At 37.2% G+C, this 19,000-nt stretch overlaps 1 protein-coding gene across 2 annotated transcripts; it reads right to left on the reverse strand.

The window, feature by feature from the left end:
- Positions 1-550: 550 nt before the first annotated feature.
- Positions 551-17,578, reverse strand: mchr2a (melanin concentrating hormone receptor 2a). 2 transcript variants are annotated; one of them, XM_088625887.1, is made up of 6 exons: positions 17,168-17,578; positions 15,441-15,646; positions 14,855-15,064; positions 7,052-7,246; positions 6,355-6,474; positions 551-4,810 (listed from the first exon to the last, which is right to left on the reverse strand). In XM_088625887.1, exons 2-6 carry the CDS (start codon positions 15,623-15,625, stop codon positions 4,486-4,488), a joined length of 1,035 nt encoding a protein of 344 aa, XP_088482013.1. In that variant the 5' UTR covers positions 15,626-15,646; positions 17,168-17,578; the 3' UTR covers positions 551-4,485. The 2 variants fall into 2 exon arrangements, with proteins under 2 accessions (XP_088482013.1, XP_088482012.1); XM_088625886.1 differs by lacking the exon at positions 17,168-17,578 and adding an exon at positions 16,675-17,132.
- Positions 17,579-19,000: the final 1,422 nt, after the last annotated feature.

The following is a 19,000-nucleotide window of genomic DNA, read 5'->3' on the forward strand; positions in this document are numbered from 1 at the left end:
AGTTGATCCTTTCATCTTGTTGGATATTGTCTGTTGTTTTCCAATCAACCATTTTATGACTTTATTATTTCCTTGTCAACATTTTTTTACAATAAAAGCAGGCCTGTTTACACAGGTTTTCCAACTTATAGGTGTCTTCAGTTCCTACTGTCCAGCTGAACCCAGTGGAAACCTCAGCTAGTTCACTGAATGTGAACTCTTTAAATGTAAATAGAGCCCAAACTCACTTGGTTTATTGTTTGAATGCGAAGTGTCTTACTGGCTCAGTATGCAGTTTGTTCACTCTGCCAACAGCATTGTGCAATTCCTTCATATATGTCCAGTGTTCAACACACTGATGTTATGACAAATCAGGGATGTGATAAAATTAATGAATACTGAGGTGATAAAATCAATAAAATCAGGCTTTGACACCATAATATGCAGCCACATGATAAAGATTCATGTTGCCCCTTAAATTCAGGGAATACTGTGTGTTACATGATACTGTTCTCTGGAACAGCATGACAACAGAATAACAATCAAGTCCAGATGTAGACAAATATTTATTAACAATACATCACACAACTATACTACACAACATTACACAATGTGCAAAGACTGGGACAGATGAACAGATATTTACAGATCTGTGAGTTTAAGAGGCTTACCTTTTATAGACATAGAGTATCCCAAAATTTCCTAAATATTCTACAGTAAATACAGCACCTCAGCATGCTAAAGGAAGAGAACCTGCATCCTAATTATAAAATGATGGATCCTAATCAGGACTAAATCTACCTCTCTAAACGAATGCTCACTTAAATAAGAGATTTGTCTTAAGCCTACAGATTCCACAACAACAGAAATGAGAATTTTCCAGTATATATGAAAGCAAGCTCTCTTATATAATAAACATCAGAATACAATGCTTAGAGTTCAGATTACACAGGCAAAATCTGATTTCAAGTTTAATTTCAAGGAGGCTCTCCCTCACAGCACAAGCTTTGGATGAAGAGGAGGATGATCAATGATGATCAATGATGCCTGCTCTTATTTCTGTTCTGTCCATTTCTTCTCTCTCCTGTTTTTTCCTGTATCTATGCTGTGGTCCATTCCTAAGGAAATTGGCTTAATGACCTCATTTGGAATGGCCCTATTACTGTTGAGTAGTTTCATATTGTGGTCTATGATTTGCAGTGATGTGCATTAACCTGAGTAATAGCAGTGTTAGGACTCTTTTTGGCCATCAGTATCATTCATGTTCACTTGCCTCCTGGCACAAGAACACCTACATAAATATTGCTACACAAAACCCATTGTTTCAAACCTTGTCAGTAAGGCAATCAACATTAGAATTGCAATCTTTGCCAGCTTTGCTGAAACTCAGCCCCTCCACCCAGCCACAAACAGTACAGATGTGTCACTGAGTTTACTATCATTCAAGGAGGGTCAAGGAGGTTGAAGAAGACTCATTGTTAAAGAACCTTAGACATTATATCACTACAGAAATTTAATACTTTCTAATGATCTTTTTGTTTTTGCTCTTTGAAAAACTTAAAACTAGGGATTTTATGTTTAAAAAAAAGACTATTTTTTATTTTTACTACAGCCAGCAACCATGTCACCCTGCAAGTCATAAGTCATACCAGTTTAGTAAGGTAGGATGCGTCAAGTGGAGAGAAATGTGAAAGAGAAGAACCACTACACTGTACTATTTAATAAACAACACAGAGAAAAAGAAGAAAGAGAAGAACCATCAAAAATAGGCATGCAGGGAGGAGGTGTGGTAGTAACACGAATGGTGGAGAAAATGTGATGCTGGGTGTTATCAATTTCAGAAGGAATAAACTCAAAGAAAGTTGGGATGAAGCAGATAAAGTAATAGGACAGGCTGGCTTAAGCAGTCCCCCAAGAACAGGTACAGATTCTAGGATTGTTATGGGTGTTTTCAATGATGTGGGAGAAGTAGCTGGATCTAGCAGACTCCATTGCATCCTTGTATTCAATCAGGTGCTCCTTCCAAGACTGGAGATGTACATTCAAGCAACAAAGATGCCACCTACGGTAAGTTCTGGTTTGTGGGAGATGGCATTCATTGAGCGCAACTGGGCAGTATACCAAGGGGCAGGGAAAGTATAGGAGATGGTTCAAGTTTTAAGAGGTGCTTAGGTATCAAGAGTAAATAAAATGAGCTAATAAAATACTTGTACCTTGTCTTCTAGAGTTAGAAAAGCAAGAAAGAAGGACGGAGCAGAATCAGCAAACCCATGTAGTGCAGTCTGGTCCACCAGTTGCAAAAATTTACAAAGTATAAGTGTGAAGAGTGTGTGACAGGAAAATCTACAGTACATCAAAGAGAACAGCCAAGTGATCAGAAAGGCCTAGTTCAAGATAAGTGGGAAACAAAGGAGTAATTTGCAAAGTATTCGAAGAAAGCTAGAGAATATTTTGTTAAGTTTTAAAGCTGTGAATCAATGTGAATATTAAAATCACCAAAAATAAAGATCTTTTTAAAACAGAAGCATAACAGTGAAAGTAAATCTGCAAACTAAAAATGCAACATTATGCTTGGGTGGGTCTTTAAACTGTAACAATGAATGCAGAATATGGAACAATGATTGTAAAACATTCAAAACAAGATACTAAAAGAAAGATGCAGAGCTGCATAAACAAAACACACACAGAAAGGAGCTTATGAATAACTATCAGGCCCCAACCACAACTAAAGGAGCAAACTTGCTTCAATAAACCATAACCTGGAGGGACAATCTTTTTAAACAGGAGACTGTCATTGTATCTCTGCCAGGTTTCAGTCAAGCACAGAAAATCAAGTATTTTGTCTTTGATGAAGTCATCAAAAGACAGCCTTCATGTTAAAGTTAATCCGTCTTAATGGGATGATCGAATAAGACTGATTTGGCCATTCTCAGTGAGCCATGGGGTTGTGTGTTCCAGATGCACAAATTAGTGTAGATTATTATAGTGTTTATATATTATATTACAGCCAGAGCGGGACATTTTAGTATCCTGGTGCTGAAAAACAAGTACCATAACAGCCAGAATAGGCAGTCACAAATCTGTGTCTTGAGCTGCAGTGGATGTATCGTGTGGGTCGCAAAATCCCAATATCCCAGCTATACTCAAAGGTAGATTGTTCTAGGAAGTAATTCCCTTTTTAGATGCAGTAATTGCAATGAGGTGTACCTTACAATCATTATTGTGCAATCCAGGAGGATGCTACAAATACCAGGGTCAGGGGATTGCAGGCAGTTTTGAAGAGCACTTCAAAGGAGCAGCACAGCAGGTAGGCAGTCAACAGGAGAAATCAGGAAACTGGTGGTAGTCACCATTATGGTTCATCATAACTCATAGCAATAATCCCAATCATACAGCCAGGTAGTGATTCAAAATCTCTTACATGATGGCAGAGATGGAACACACACAAAGATGTTTTGTTTTGAGTCCAGAGCATTGTTGAGGCTACGTGGGCAGGGGCTATCAGATACTGAGCAACTAAACACCAACAATGAATTATGCAAAGGGCTACAGGATGTTAAGATGGCATTTCACTGTTATACATTTGGAAATCATGTGGGTACTTGAGAACAAAACAGCATGCTCTATATAAATCAAAGGGCTCAAATAGCAGACACGGTACAGTACGTATTCATTTTTTTCTGATATATTTCTGTAACAAACTGTGTTTCATGTAATCTCTGAGTTACAATGACTCTTGCATGTAAACCCTATGTACTTTCAACACCTTGTAACATAGCTAACAAACAGCAGCTAACTCTGCTCTTATAAATAGCTATAAGAGTGAACTTAACTTGGGGTTACCAGACCCCCTTTTTCTTTAGGCATATCATGGGAAGGTTCATGGTTGAAGTATGGTTTGAGTGATACGTTCAACAACAGTTTATTAGGTAAACCAGATGTCAACAGCTTTCTTCTTGAGAGGATAATCAGAAGAGATTACATCAGGGTTGTTGCAGTGGGGGCTCCTCAAGCCTTTCCCTGTGTTTTGTTAAAAAGGACCTACAGTATTAGTTGGGATTCCATCTTAGACGCGTCACTCATAATTCCAAACACAGCATTGTCACTTCACAACCTTGCCTCCTGAGCCAAGCATATACCGCACTGTACACCTAGAAAAAGTCTCAGGTACACAGCAAACCTCTCTTTGGAGTCTCTTGAACCAGACTGACATACTTTGAGTTGGCCTTACAGTATATTGCCTAGATGTAGAATAAGCTCTGGATGCTGTTGTTAGTAGGCTGAGGATGGTATTGCACACTTGTTAATTAAACAAACAACTTGTCACGAGAGATTTGTGGTTCACACAGAAGATGTTCTTGCCTTTACACTTTCTAACTCCTTTTTCTCACCTGTATAATTACATATATATAACATTAATACTTAATGTATTTGGATATTATAATTGTACTGGCCCTTTCAGCCTCCTTTTGAAATGTGACACCTTTCAGTGTTAGGAAGCCAGCTTTAAAAACTGGACTTTAGGGTATTTTCAAAGTTGGTGGTATCCTTGTCAGTACTCCTCATCCTCATGCTTGTACATCCTGTAAGTCTCTTCCGGAAATTTCCACTCAGTAGAATGTAAAGGAAAGGGTTAATGCTGCTGCTGACATAACTGAGGCAGATAAAAATGTAGTAACAGATAGAGTATGTCATTGTTGGCTTAGTGACATGAAGATTCACCAGCTGGATCACATGATAAGGAGCCACACTTATAAGGAAAACCCCAACCAGCACTAGGACCATTTTGGTCAGTCGAATAACCCTCTCTCTCGGGATGGTAGTATTGTACCTGAAAAACACAGACAAGTTCCAAATATTATTGCAATATGTAATTTTCTTTTCTTTAATGAATACGATTTTTTTCCATCAGAAAAAAAAGATTAATGAGCAAAGCAGCCAAAATCTTATTGGCAGATTTCACACAACCGTGTCCCTTTCTTTCTTTTCCATACGTTCTTATATTATTTCAACAAACGCCCACCACCCTTTAGAGATTTCAACTGGTGATGGATGTTGTTTCTAAAAGTTTTCTTTTTCCATTAAGATTTTGGAAATATGTTCTGGTATTGTGGTGTGGTTGCATTGGCAAGTAATACTGACTCATAGCTGGCAGCCCATGCCAGCTCCACACGGATTTGCACATCAGGAAAGTGCTGGCTCCAAATCATTTGCCCCATGATGGCTCCCCTCATTGGGCCAGAATGAACCTGATGTACAGTATAAATCTATGAGGACCCACAAGACATTATGGGCTAAAGTTTTAGACTTTGTTGGGCATTTGCTGGTTCATCACTGACATTTTTCATCATCAAAATCGCTTCACACACGTGTCAATGAGTCCATGCTTTAAAAGTTGTAGTGACTACTGTTTCTAGCTCAAGCTGCTGATCCCTCGTGCAAAGCATGGTTCCATAATCACGTTGCAGTGAAAAACTCTTCTGAACTTCAGATTGATTATCTTACATTAAGACATTCGCCCTAGTGTTTGCTGCTTTGCTCAGTGATCCAAACGTAATCCCTAAAACGTAAGTTAAATCATGATTGAATATTTAGTTATTTTTACTTTTCACACACTACAGTGTACATGTATATTTATAAACGTATATCTAAATTACAGTAAAATGTAAATGCATGCACACACAATCCACGTGTAATATTTTGTATATGTACAGTTTTTTATGTTTATCTGCTTCTTTTGTTCTTGATTTTGAATATTTCCGTTCCTGCAGTATTTTAAAATACAAATTCAAAGTGATAAAATGCTCTGGAACCTTCTAAATCACTTCATAAGAAATGTCAACAAGCCCATACTTCAAAAGTTACTGTTAAGACCGCTGTCGCTAGTGCAGGAAAAAAAACACTTGCCCTGGCTTCGAGCATGATGATCATGTGTTAAATCATTTGTTCCAGCATCAGTGCTTAATTTTTTAATCCTGAGCTAATAATAAAGCTCTATTCACCTTACTGCTTGATTCTAACATTGCATTCTTTTATCTTAAAAAGGAAACATTACTTATAAAAGCAGACAGATGACTTTTTCAGGTTTGTCAAATCACTTTCAAGGTTTTCTACGTTCTGCCAATGCTTAAAAGACTTACAGTAGAAAAACATTCATGAAATATTTTTTTTAAGTAAATCACAAGGGGAAAATAACAGAATGTGTCTTATTAAATAATTGATATACAGTATTTGATGTTATGAAGTAATATACTGTAGTCCAGCATCATTTAAAATTAAAATTCATAAGGTACCAAGTTAATCTCATTCTCTGATTATCTGATCAAACATCGTCTAACAAAAGGTGAACACTTTAACATTGGAATGTACACTTACCGTCGTGTTTTCTTATTCTGTTTATACATCTTCCAGGTGTAGCAAAGGATCAGAATGTAAGACAGACTAATCAAAGGCAGTGGTAAGAAGAAAGATGTAATGGTCTGATATAGTGTGTACCTGTCAAAAGTAGGAGAAATATATCAAAATTTGTTAGGAATAAAAAATGAATACATGCCAAATGTCAAGAGCCAGGTAGAGGAGCAGATGCAGACCCTGCTGGTGTCAGCTCATTAGTGTCGTTGGGAAACATTCTGGGCTAATAAGGAAGAATTTATACAAATTTGTTTTTTCCCACCCTAGTGGGCAGTGGGAGGAACTGACAGATACAGTACAGCTACAGGGCACTGGAAATGCTGTAATGAAGCAAAGTGATGAAAGGGGCTGAAAACTTCAGTTTTTCACTTTTTAATGTATTATTTTGGCGGCATATTTTAGTTATCCTGTACTTGGAAGCTGTGAGTGTCCCAGGTGAAGATTTTTCTTTTTGTTTCTGTTATTGTTTATGTCTGCTACTGGCTCTTGCTCTGCAAACAGAGAAGAGACAACCTCTTCTCTGCTGACATACTGACAGGGGTTTTCTCATGCACAGTGTTATAACAATACAGTTTCACCAGTTAATACCCCAGTGGACAATAGTTGCTAGTCTTGTGTATTATTGTCTGCTCAGAAATGATTGGCCGAATTTGAAACATACCCCAATATATCATGAGGTGAGGCTAAATCAAAAGCACAGCTTTCTAATCCATCTCTGAATCGGATAACCTTGGAGTAGACCCAGGCAGGAAGAACCAGGATGAAGGAAACTGCCCAGATGCACAAATTTATCCGAATAGTCTTTGACTTTGTTCTCAGACTCATCAGACGGAATGGATGAACCAGAGCAAGGTACCTGTGCAGCAGAGAAAACACATTTTCTGACATTATGTACAGTATATAAACCATTTTTACCGTGATTCTCCTGTATAACAATATAGGCTATAGATTTTCTGAGGATTTTCCACATAACATTTTCCACTTGTGGTGCTGTCAACTAAATCAGGGATGTTCTCATCCACAAGATAAACTAGATCTTGATTTACATTGCTTTTAAACCCACTCTCGATTATCCATTGTTTTTATGCGTGGACCTGCTCATAAGCACATCCCACTGAGATTTATGGATTCAGAGATTTCCAATGGTTGAACAATGTGCCTCAAATTAGTTACCAGAATGTGATATAACTACTGAGATAATCCCTTCTGAAGTTCGAAACTGTCAAAAGTACAACCTCTTTTGCTTTCTTAGTCACACAAAAGGTGTTTTATAGGTGAAAAACTGATTTTTTTTTACTTTTTCTTACTCTTTCTTACAAGTGAGCTTTGCTACCGTAAGAGAGAAACTTTTCAATTATTTTCAAGATTATCTTCTGCAGCTGTGAGGTAAGCAGCTGATTTGAAGAGTGACTTTCAATCTCTTCTTCGGTGTCTGTCACATTGAAATACAGAACTTGCTTTCATGAAGTTGACAATAGAAGCCCTCACTAACCTGGAGCCCACAAAGGACAGCGGTGCAAATGTACAAGGCCTGTTTGCTGGAAGAAAATCTAACTATCAATAAAAATCATATATTATTGTACATCTCTGTAATTTTAAATTCTATAGTACTGTACATCACATAGCAAATACCTTATTATTAACTGTACAAAGCTATAGAACTTGACACAAAATATTGTCCAGAAAAACAAGATGTTATGAATCAGATCACTAAAGATATTCTGTTTTTTGTTTTGCAGGGATGATTTTATGTATTTTAAGAATTAGCAGAAGAAAATCATATTTCAAAAGCCTAAACATTTTATTTTTTACAGAAAAATGTTTTACAGAGAAAACATTTTAGATTTCAGATTTCAGATCCAAAGTCTGTAAAGTTTATGCAAGAATAATCAATAGACATCAAGGATTTTCTTTTAAAAGATCCGCACAATTATAAACCCATAGTCGGCCAACGTGCTTTTGTGGTTGTATATTGATGACCTGAGGGATCAATAAAGATTGTATACCTGCACTGGGCATTTCTGGTAAATAAAATACATACAGTGCCATGTAAAAGTATTCAGCCCCTTTCTATGGTGTTCCATTTTCTGAAATTACAAAATGGCACATTTTAGTTCTGTTAAAAGTAATATTTTGCTCAAAACCTGAACCTTAAAATCAAAACTTCTAACAGTAAGATAAGTTACAGTAAATGTCAGCAGAAACTAAAGGAAAAAATAATACACAGCTATTCAAACCCATGAGCTCAATATTTGGTGGAAGTACCTTTGGCACCAATTACAGCTGTTAGTCTTTTTGGGTAAGTACCTACCAACTTAGCACAGCAGGGTCGTACATTTTGTCCATTCTTCTAGTCAAGTTTGATCAATCTATCTCATGTTGCTTTAGTGGACAAGAGTTTTCAAGTCTTTCCATAGATTTTCAACAGGATTTGAGCTAGAACTTGGACTGGGCCACTCAAGGACCGGCACTTTTATATATAGCCAGTTCAGTGAAGATTTGGTCTCGTGCTTTGGGTCATTCGTTTGCTAAACAATTTTTAGCAACAATTTTGCATTTAGACCTAAATATTCAAATTTTGCCTCATCTCTCCACAAAATATTTTTTTAAATACAAGTTTGCAGTATAACTTAAATGTGTTGTTGAAAACTCATTGCATGTTATGAGATGTTTGTTTTTTTGCAGCTGTTACTTCTTTCTTACCACTCTGCTATACCAAGTCATGGACTCCATCCCAGCCATTGAAATCTGTAGCTTTTTCAAAGTCACTGTTGGCTTCACGTCCCTAACCTGTTTCCTCCTTGCCCAGATATTTGCAGGGACAGCACGAACTAGGCAGTGTCTGGGTAGTACAATACACTTACCATTCCTTAATGTTCAATGTGCTCAAAAGCATATTCAGTATTAAAATTTTCTATACATTGAGTGGTTTTAAAAGCTTCTTAGTCTTTATGGTTGTCTTTTCTTGAAAATCACTACCTGACTGAAAGACCTTACAAAGACAGTATTTATAATAGAATCAAAAGAACCACGACTATTGCACACAGACAGAGGCCACTCAACTAATTTTGTGGCTCTTTAACACAAGTCTGTGCATCTAAATTAATTTACAGTAGTTTGCCACAGCAAAGGGTTTGAGTACCTAAGCAACAAAAACGTTTCCATTTTTCTTTCATATTGATTACACATTTACGACTTTTTTTAGTCTTGAAAGTTTGGAGTAGGTGGTGTATGTAACAAATATTAATTGCTACTTGAAAGTGTCATGAATGCAAGCTTTAAAGCAACGAATTGTGAAAATTGAGCAATGGACTGAATACTTTTGAAAGACACTGTAAAGGGTATGTGAAAAATAAATACACGTACAATCCCACTAGCCTTGATCAACACAAGGACTAAACATTATTCACAATGTTCTCCTTCACTTTTGTATTTCCCCCAAATGTTATTTGTTGAATTAAAAATACATGTAAACATAAGCTTAATTTTCAATGGCCACAATGAGCCAATGACACTGATATTTTTCATTAAAAAGCTACGCATTTGGCGTTAGAAACAACTGGATGTTTATCTTTCCAGATGAACATTGAATTTTTCATTTGCAAGCCTTGTTTCACATTTTCAATATCAAGTGATAACCAAAAATGTGAAGCTCCAATGATCATTAATTTATTCATAAATACAGTAGCTATGGGTGCAGTATATCCAAGTAAAAAGAATGGAACACATCACATTTGTATATTGTCTGTAAACCTATTTGTTTCAAATATCCAGAAGGAAACCATTGTGGTGAAATTTGTCAAGCTCCAGCTTAAGTACTTGCTATACTGTAGGTCACGGTTGGTTGGAAACCACTTGCTGGATAGGTGTTTCATCAAGAGATTGAAAGATGTGGAATTCACATCAGGGTTGTGAGGTGGGTGGTCCTGCACCCCTTTCCCATAGTCCTATAAGTGTTCACAGGTGTGGTCATCGGTGTGCGGCCTGTCATTAACGTCGGATGGACCGGAGAGATTCTCCTCTGGGAGAAAAAATCACATCAGTCAGCTGCACACGTACTGTACAATGTCCCAGCCACTCTTGAACATTACAGTACCAAGGTAGGCCTGAGTTTGCATGCAATGACAAGCGTGATGTATCTGCCTTATCTATTCACAATTCTCAATAGAGGAAAACACCCAGGTTTCTGCTCATCTTGAACATCCATTTTGCTTTCATTAAAGGCTTTCTGCCTTTGCAAACGTGTTTCTGTAATGTGGCATGCAGTACATACACTTCCATGAGTTGATGCGTTTCAGCTGGTTTTGTGCCCTATGCACACAGAAAGTGAATCATGCACCTCAGTGTTCGACCTACATTGCACAAAAGGCCAGTCATATTTAAACAGGAACTTAGTTTTGCCCCAAACCAGTGGCATAATTCTATGGTCTACTTACAAAACAAGCAATGGTATTATATCGTTACACTTACTCAAATCCACCTGAGTAATTCGCTCTGTACTGTGAGATGTCTTGCTACAGTACTTACAATTACAATGACTTTTGTATGTTCAAGGGGGAAAATACTACTGAAGGCAAAGAACACTCTAACTCTTTTATTTTTACATCTGTTTAATGTTCTGAGCCTCTTAATTCTGCAAATCATAGCTTTTGGCTTCCAATCAGCAACAAGGACAAGTTAGCGGAGTTGGTGAACTTCACACATAATGCTGTCCGTTACTATCCTTATCTACACTGTTGAAGTTGGAACACATCTGTTTTCACATATGCAGTGTGAAGGGAACCAATATGTTAAAGACTTTTTCATGGTCACAACTTATCATATTACAAACTCTTAATGAATTCTGACTGAATATTACATAAGTAATGCTAGAATATCTCATGCACTTCCTATGATTTTTTAATTGAATTATTGATAAAAAAGCCTTAATACATTGTTTAACATATTTCTGTTAACATTACTGCCATTTTAAAGTTAAATGGAACAAATTCCTCTTTAAGGAAACAGTTTTCATTTACAAGGAGACTCTTATTCATTATATATCGAAGCAGTTTTATCAGAAAAATCACATTTCATAATTTTCTTCCAGGCACATTGGAAATTAAGACATGCTTAATTGCAATCAATTTCATCTTCAGTGTCAGCACTCATGGCTCAATCCACCGATAACCACTAACCTCTATCTTAGTAAAATACTATAATTTAACTGTTCTCTAAATCAGCCACCATGTACTTCTAATGCACTAAAAATGTAAGGTATACTGTAAAATCACATGGCTTGTATTTTTAAAAATTACCTATATATAATTGTGATACCTGTGCAAAGTTCAGCTTGCGCCCCCACCTTGCTATAGCAATTAGCTGCGTCTGCATGAGGGCTGAAGCAGCTCCTGGACCTATCTTTACATGGTATGGGTGATTGTCAGTGTCCCATGCCTGTAATTAATAGGTACTTACATTATTATTCCTCCATTATTTCAGCCATGCTTCACTCCCTGCTCAGTGTTCAGTCATCTGGTTCATTCTCCTGAGTCTCTGTCATGCTCCCTGGCACTGCCTTCCTTTCCTTGAACTCTCCCAAGCTTCACTTGCAACTTCACTTGTGTGCCGACCTTCGCTTGCAGCCTTGCCCTTGTTCTCAGATTCCCTACAGCTTGTCAGTCCCCCGTGTTCCTCACTAAGACCCTTGCTTCCTCACTGACCACAGTTTCTGGATCTTCGTCTTAACTATGACCTGTGTTTCACCGCGCCCAGCGACCAGTGTGGTGCTTTCAGTTTCTCTTGTGCCTGCCGCTTACTGATCACTCTGATCCCAGCCGTTGGGTTCATTCTGCCACCCTTCGGCCGCTGCACACCCCAGACTAGCACAGCGTTATGGCAATAGTACAGTAAAGGGAATAATACCAGAGTTTGATGTTATAAAAAAACAGTCACCGACTCCTGCAGTTGCCAGTGGCTGATGCACAACTTTAGCTGCAGCCTAGGACAGAAGACGATTTTTTTCATTCTAACAATCTTTCAAATTAATTAATTTTTTTCCCCATTTAAATATTGTCGAGAGAAAAACTCGTGTCCATCATATCAGGTAACCAAAAAATGGCAAAAATATACTTTATTATTTAGTAAATACTAAAGAAATAAAAAGTTATTCATATACAGTGCCCCCCAAAGTATAGAATAAACTATTTTTGCTTTAAAGGCAAGCAATTCCTATTTGTTATGATTACATTTGTATGTAATTATAAGATTAATATGCATCTTCTGTACAATATATTAAACATTTTATTTTTTAGCAATTCCATGAATACATTTGATAACATTAGAACTAGTCTATCCACATTAGTACTTTGTGTTCAACCCAGTGATTTCAAGTAACCATACTGTAAGTGATACATTCACTTTAAATACATTTCATAAAGTAAATTGCAGTATTTGGTTGCATATCCCCTTGAAGTAATAGCTGCATGATCCTGTGGATCCAGTGTTGCCAGGGGTGGTAATATGGAGGAATTAGTCTGTGCTGTACAATAAAATATATTAAAGATCTAGCCTTGTAAAAATACCCATTTGACTAATATCAGAAGACATGAAAGGGGGTCAGATCATAGAAAACAGCTATGAATTGTCTATTCCCAATGATATTTTCCACATTATAGGAATGAGTTCAATGAGTCTGAAAATAAACACTGGGGTTGATGTGGCCTCTGGCTGAGTTGTCATCATTTATTGTTTGCCTTCTCCCCTTCCCTAGTCCCACTATTCCAAAGTTGGAAGCCACCCAAAAAGGGTTCTTTTCAGGCAGGATTATCCTACTCCATTTCCTCTGGCACTCCCACTATGCCAGTGTTCAGATGGAAGAATCCTCCCACTCAATCACCATGATCCCAGACCCTCTAGCTTCAGTCAGTGAAGTGTGTGTTCAGAACCTTCTTCTGTCCCTTATGCCCACCCAAGATCAAGTCCAGTTTCGAAGTCTGTTGTTGACATCTGCATGTTTACATCTGTACCTGTCAGATCCATTAATGAGCTCACCACAACCAACTCAGTTATACTAGTTCAGTGACTGTGGAAGCAGATCAGCCATTTTAGCTAATTTAGCAAAATCAGACTATTCAAATTCTTTCTTAATTGGGAAAGAGGAAGACAAAAACTGTCTATTCTTTTCAGTACACTTTTACAGTTTTATTGTTCAGAATTCCGCTTTAGTTAGATAATTAACAATACAAATAATTTGATATTTGTAGTGTGTGTGTTTGTATTGTAAAGTAATATTTATCTGTCTGTGGAAGTCTGTGCCTTATTTCTTTTCCTTGCCACAATGCCAGGAAAACAAATCAAATGATCCACTTAGTTTTCACTCCATACCACAGGAGTCATGCTATGTAGTATTTTTTAACATTTATATTTAACATTTATTTAAGCAAACACCCTGCACTGTACCTATTTAATTAATTACAATCGGAGTTGGAACGTGCCTAATTTTGTAACAATATGAAAACAGGAGTATCTTTTTCAGATAAAGCTGGATTTTAAATGCCTTGTTTCTAAATTTAACCAGTGACAGTAAAGTAAGATCTAGTATTTGAACACAACTAGACACTTAAAATAAAGATGAACAATTTCATTTGAAATAACTTAAAATACAGACTGAAAATTTCCTGATGTTTATTTACCTGCCATGCTATTTTGAGTGTTAAACAACAATTATAAATTAACACATTAGTTTTAAAACAAACCTCCATAGCTTTTTCCTCCTCAAGAACATCTTCTAATCTTGCAATATAAGACTTTTTGCAGCATTATAAGTTATATATGTCATGCTGCAGACCACAGTATTCCCACGAGTGATCACATTCCTCCAGGGGCTCCTATTCGAATACATACCGGCCATCTGTCTATTTGTCCCTCCCCAATCAATCAGAAACACAATTTTCCAATGAATCAAACACAGCCCTTTCTATAAAACCCTTGAAACGCCACTGGAAAGGTGCTCTGTCATTGAGTTAGCTGAGCCAGTGCAACCCTCTACTCTGCTCCAGTAGACGTGCTTACCAACGAACCAAGAAACCCGGACCTTGAGACCTGAGACCCAAACCCCGCTTGCAGCCTGTTCAGCCAGCACCTTTACTGTGACATCTTTCCCTGCCTATTTTTGTGTAGTTCCAGTTCCTGTTCATCTTCTCCCAGTCAGCCATTCCCAGTATCTCCTCAGCTAACTCCGGCAGCTGCTGCAAATCACCAAGCACCTGCAATTGGATTCCCTGCCCATCTGTGAGACGTGGCTGTCAGCAACAGCAAGCCAGGTCCTCGTTTTATAAGGTAATTATTAGATAGTGCTCCACTGAACAGATTCAAGATAGTAAAGTCAAATTCATGGAAACCTATATTTAGGAAAGTTAAAGGCAGAATGCTTTCAAGTTTTTCAGAGTCCTGAATCGATTAATATGTCAAATTAATTTCTTACCTGTCCAAGCTCATAGCTGTCATGATTGCACTGCATGTCATCTGGTTGCAGGTGTCTAGTGATGTAATAATTGTGCACAGAGCACTGCCAAACACCCACTGTCCTCCACGTGCCCACTGGTGAATCAAGAAGGGCATCACAACCACATGAACAAGATCGGCCACTGCCAGGTTACAGATGTACACATCTGGGATTGTCTTTTTTGTTGACCTGAATGAACCACAGATAAATAACGATTAGAAACTATTACAGTAAATGCGGACAGTCATCAGCAGCCTCTAAAAAAATCAGATTTCTCCCCACAACATCAAGCACTAACATATACTGTACAACTGCAACTATGCATATAACAGTAAACTGAAGGATGTTGCACTGGCATTTCATCAGACAGTAACTGGGTCATTTCTGGAATAGAAGCTCTCTTGATGTATATGAGAAGAATTGATAGTCTTTTCATAGAGAGTAATACAGTATATGTATAGTTTCTGAATTGTATTTCTATGTCTGATAATTGAGAAATGCATCAATTGCATCAATTCTACATACTGATGTAGAATGCCAGGTTTCTGAGTATTGCTTTCCATACCTTGTGATTGTGACCAAGATGAAAATGTTTCCAACTAGTCCAGCACAACATATCACTCCAATGAAGGAAGGCAGAACTATGGTCTCTGCAGCATGATGAAAGTCATAGCCACCCACTCCAGTCTGCCAAGCACTGTCCAAGCTTTTGTTCGAGTTGTTCCAGCATGGGCTGTCAAACTCATTCATTTTTCATAAAGATATAATTGTCTTTTAAATAGAAAAAGAAATAAAGTATAACAACAAAATAACAATATTGAAATAATAACAATCACCGGAAAACATACAGTATGCCAGATTCATTAATCTGTCATGAATCCTGTCACGAAACCTGTCATATTCTACTACGGCATGTTTTTCATCTTTCATCTTTAGGCTTTCAAGTTTGCCATTTCTTTCATTCTAACATGTGGTATAGTAAATGAGATAAATATTTCCAAGTGAAGATGAACAAATTAAGAAAGGTCCATACAGAGATTAAAAGACACAAAATAGCCTTTATAGAAATGTCTGCTAAGGTGAGCTACATGTATATTCCAGCTTTTCCACACCAGTTAATTTTTTTCCTGCTGATATACTCAATTATTTTTTAGCTGGTACTGTATGCCAAAATTTCCATTCCACTAAAATACAACTTAAATTGAAGAACAATAAAATGACAATACATGTGTGAATCTATTTTTGGAAAAACAGGGCAATCTTTACATCAAACGCTGCTGTTAGTGATGCGGAATTTGGTAGGTGTTTAACCCTTTGAGCCACAGGCCAGATCAGCTTTCTTTTTTTGTGTGCAGAATAACAAGAAGTTATTGTATATTGTATAACTTGAATACCTATAATAAAATAAACCGAACAGAGAAAATATTAAACTGATCTCAATCATCATTAAATACACCCACGCAAATTAAACCAACACACAGTAGGTCTAGTGATTAAACATGCAGTGCTTATTTTAAATTAATTAAACGCGAGTCGAAATATGAATATGCACTACCATTATTTTTAAAATAGTTGTTATACAGTACGTCCCGTATACAGACCACAGATTTTTTACTACTATGTGTACTTCATGTACAGTATGCTGTACGTTATCCGCACCAAACCTTTATAAGGTCTTCATGGAGGACAGCTCCACTTTGTGGAAAGTTAAAATTGCATTGCTTATCTTATTTACGTGATTAATTCTGCTCAATTTGTCGCACACAATGCTAAGATTAAGAAAAGCTATGTCAACTCACCGAAAGCCTAAAATGTTTAACAGGTCTCGGTCGTCTTCGGCACCTTTTTGGTATTTGAACAGCCAGGAGAGTTTGAAAAGCAGAACAGACGCGCACGAAAACGTATTGTCCTATTCTAACGCACAGAACACGCAAACTAAACATTTAGTTTTTCTCGATAATGTATTTTTTTGCAGTCGGTTAAGTTCTTTTAAAGAGTGATAAAGCGGCTACCGGTAATCACCACAGTAATGTTCATCTATCTGAATCCTGTAACGTCAGTGTTTGGACAGACGTGTGCATCAGAATCAATTGGGTGACAAGGTTATTCCTACTGCAGTACGTTCTTTTATACAATAGGTGAGCGGTATCACTCAAATGTGTTATTCTAAAATGTATCACACAGTGTCGTTATCGATCTGTTGTAGACTATCCCGTTGGTTTTAATGTTATCAGTAATGTTTACTTAATGAACACGAATTGAGAAACAAAAACGACAAAAGTACGAACTCACCAGTTACTCAAGTGATGACTGAATCGCTTTAGGTGGATAGATCGCAGTGCTTTTCTGATCCTCACATTTCTGATCCTACTGAAGTGCTCCTACTTCGTGTTGAATATGTTACTAACCAATGCTGTGTAATTTTCCTCTTCTTAACATGATCAATTCGACACAATGTGCGTAGCATGGCATTTTAAAGAAAATTGTACTATTGGAGGTCTAGAGAAATTAATTACTTTGACCTGAAGATTTCCTTTTTGCACCTTTCTCCATAAAATATTTTCAATATTTTTCTCTTACTAATAGCGCATAAACAGGTCTTGTAGTTAAAATTCCCCAATCTGCAGCAAGCTAATAGTCTAAATTGCAGTGTGGTCTCTGATAGTTATGCTGTACACTGTAGGGAGAGCACGTAGAGCCTCTGGAGAAAAACCTGTTTTAACAATAATACTGGAGAAAGCAGTGGATCTTTTCACTTAACAGATATATGATATTTTTGTGTAATGTTATGGTATGGGAAATGTTCTTCCTTATTTTGTAGACACCACATATATGCAAAAATGGCCAAATGCAAAGAATACATTACATTCGTTCTGCTTCAGGAGTACGCTATGGAAAAACGGATATCTGACGCTTCTTATTTATATATTTTTACTTTTGTAGTCTGTTTCTGTAGTATGTATTGTAATACAGTACTTAATCCCATTTTCTATAATCGCTAGATTGTGCATTGGTTTGCTTACTTTTTTACTAAAAACTTTCTGTACCACTCTACAATTTCCAGTTTTCTTCGGAATTCAGTACTGTTTTCAGCGAAATTAATTTTAAATAAAGACGTCAATTTGGATGGATAGATGGATCAGGGTTCAGTATTGGTTTTGTCTATGATCTGTTTAAAATCAGAAGAAGGTGGTTACCTACTGCCCTACTACTTCTTTATTATTTTATTCTAGGTAAGGTAGCAACTGTGTACAGTACTTAATCAAGCCTTACAGTATATAACGCATACGGCCCCCGGGCTGTGGAGAGATCTTTGGCTCACCGGGCTGGGTCCTTGTTGAGTGAGGCGGGAGTCCCGGGTTCGAGCCCACAACGGTGCGGGACCGACCCAATGCGGTAAGGGCGCCCACCTGAACCCCCGTTGCGTTATACCTATTTATAACACATAGTAAAGCAAGACTATCTATAAACTCTGCAAATGGAAGATGACAAAAAAGGGATACTGTGCCATTTCCCCCCAAGTCTCTCCCTGTGATCTGAGTGTTTGCATGCATGTCCATGGATGATAAGCAATTTAATATGCTTATTTTTTCTCTGTCTTCATAATTTTCAAACGTTTTAGCTGTCTTTGTAGTCCTAGGAGAATCCTGTATTCCTCTGAAATCAGTGAATGAAATCGTGTGTTGAAGCTAAGGTACTGCTTTTGAATGCTTAATGAGTTAATTGTGTCTAGCACGATTTGTAACCTTGTGATTCCAGAAATACTTTATATGTATATTTATCCTGCAAGCAATAACTGTATTAACATTTCATATAATCAAATTCTTACATTTTGTATCAATATTAATTTTAAATGTTAATGTTAAATGCAGTCACTGTGCATTCATAAGAATAACAACGGAACATTAGACAGGTGTATTGTTCTGAGATCATCTGACCCTCTATAATTGCACACAGTCGGAGGCCATTTAACTAACTGTAAGACTTGTCAAAGTAATTGTGAACCAACCTAATTTTAGTTTGCCACAGGAAAGTAAGTGAATACCTTTACAGTCAGTACTGTCAGTAATGCCCAAACGTAGGTTAGTTAGCTGGACCCTGTGCGTGACCAGAGAGGTGGTTGAA

This window comes from Lepisosteus platostomus, chromosome 3 (genome assembly GCF_059453375.1).
Source record: "Lepisosteus platostomus isolate fLepPlt1 chromosome 3, fLepPlt1.hap1, whole genome shotgun sequence".
NCBI classification, from domain to species: Eukaryota; Metazoa; Chordata; class Actinopteri; order Semionotiformes; family Lepisosteidae; genus Lepisosteus; species Lepisosteus platostomus.

Bases quoted from the DNA above. Each gene is read 5' to 3' on its own strand.
- mchr2a (XM_088625887.1), bottom strand. From the start codon at position 15,625: ATGAATGAGTTTGACAGCCCATGCTGGAACAACTCGAACAAAAGCTTG. The intron at 7,247-14,854 runs GTAAGAAATTAA...TCTGCTGCACAG, and splicing joins ACAGCTATGAGCTTGGACAG to GTACCTTGCTCTGGTTCATC. The intron at 4,811-6,354 runs GTAAGTGTACAT...TGTGTTTTTCAG, and splicing joins CAGAATAAGAAAACACGACG to GTACAATACTACCATCCCGA.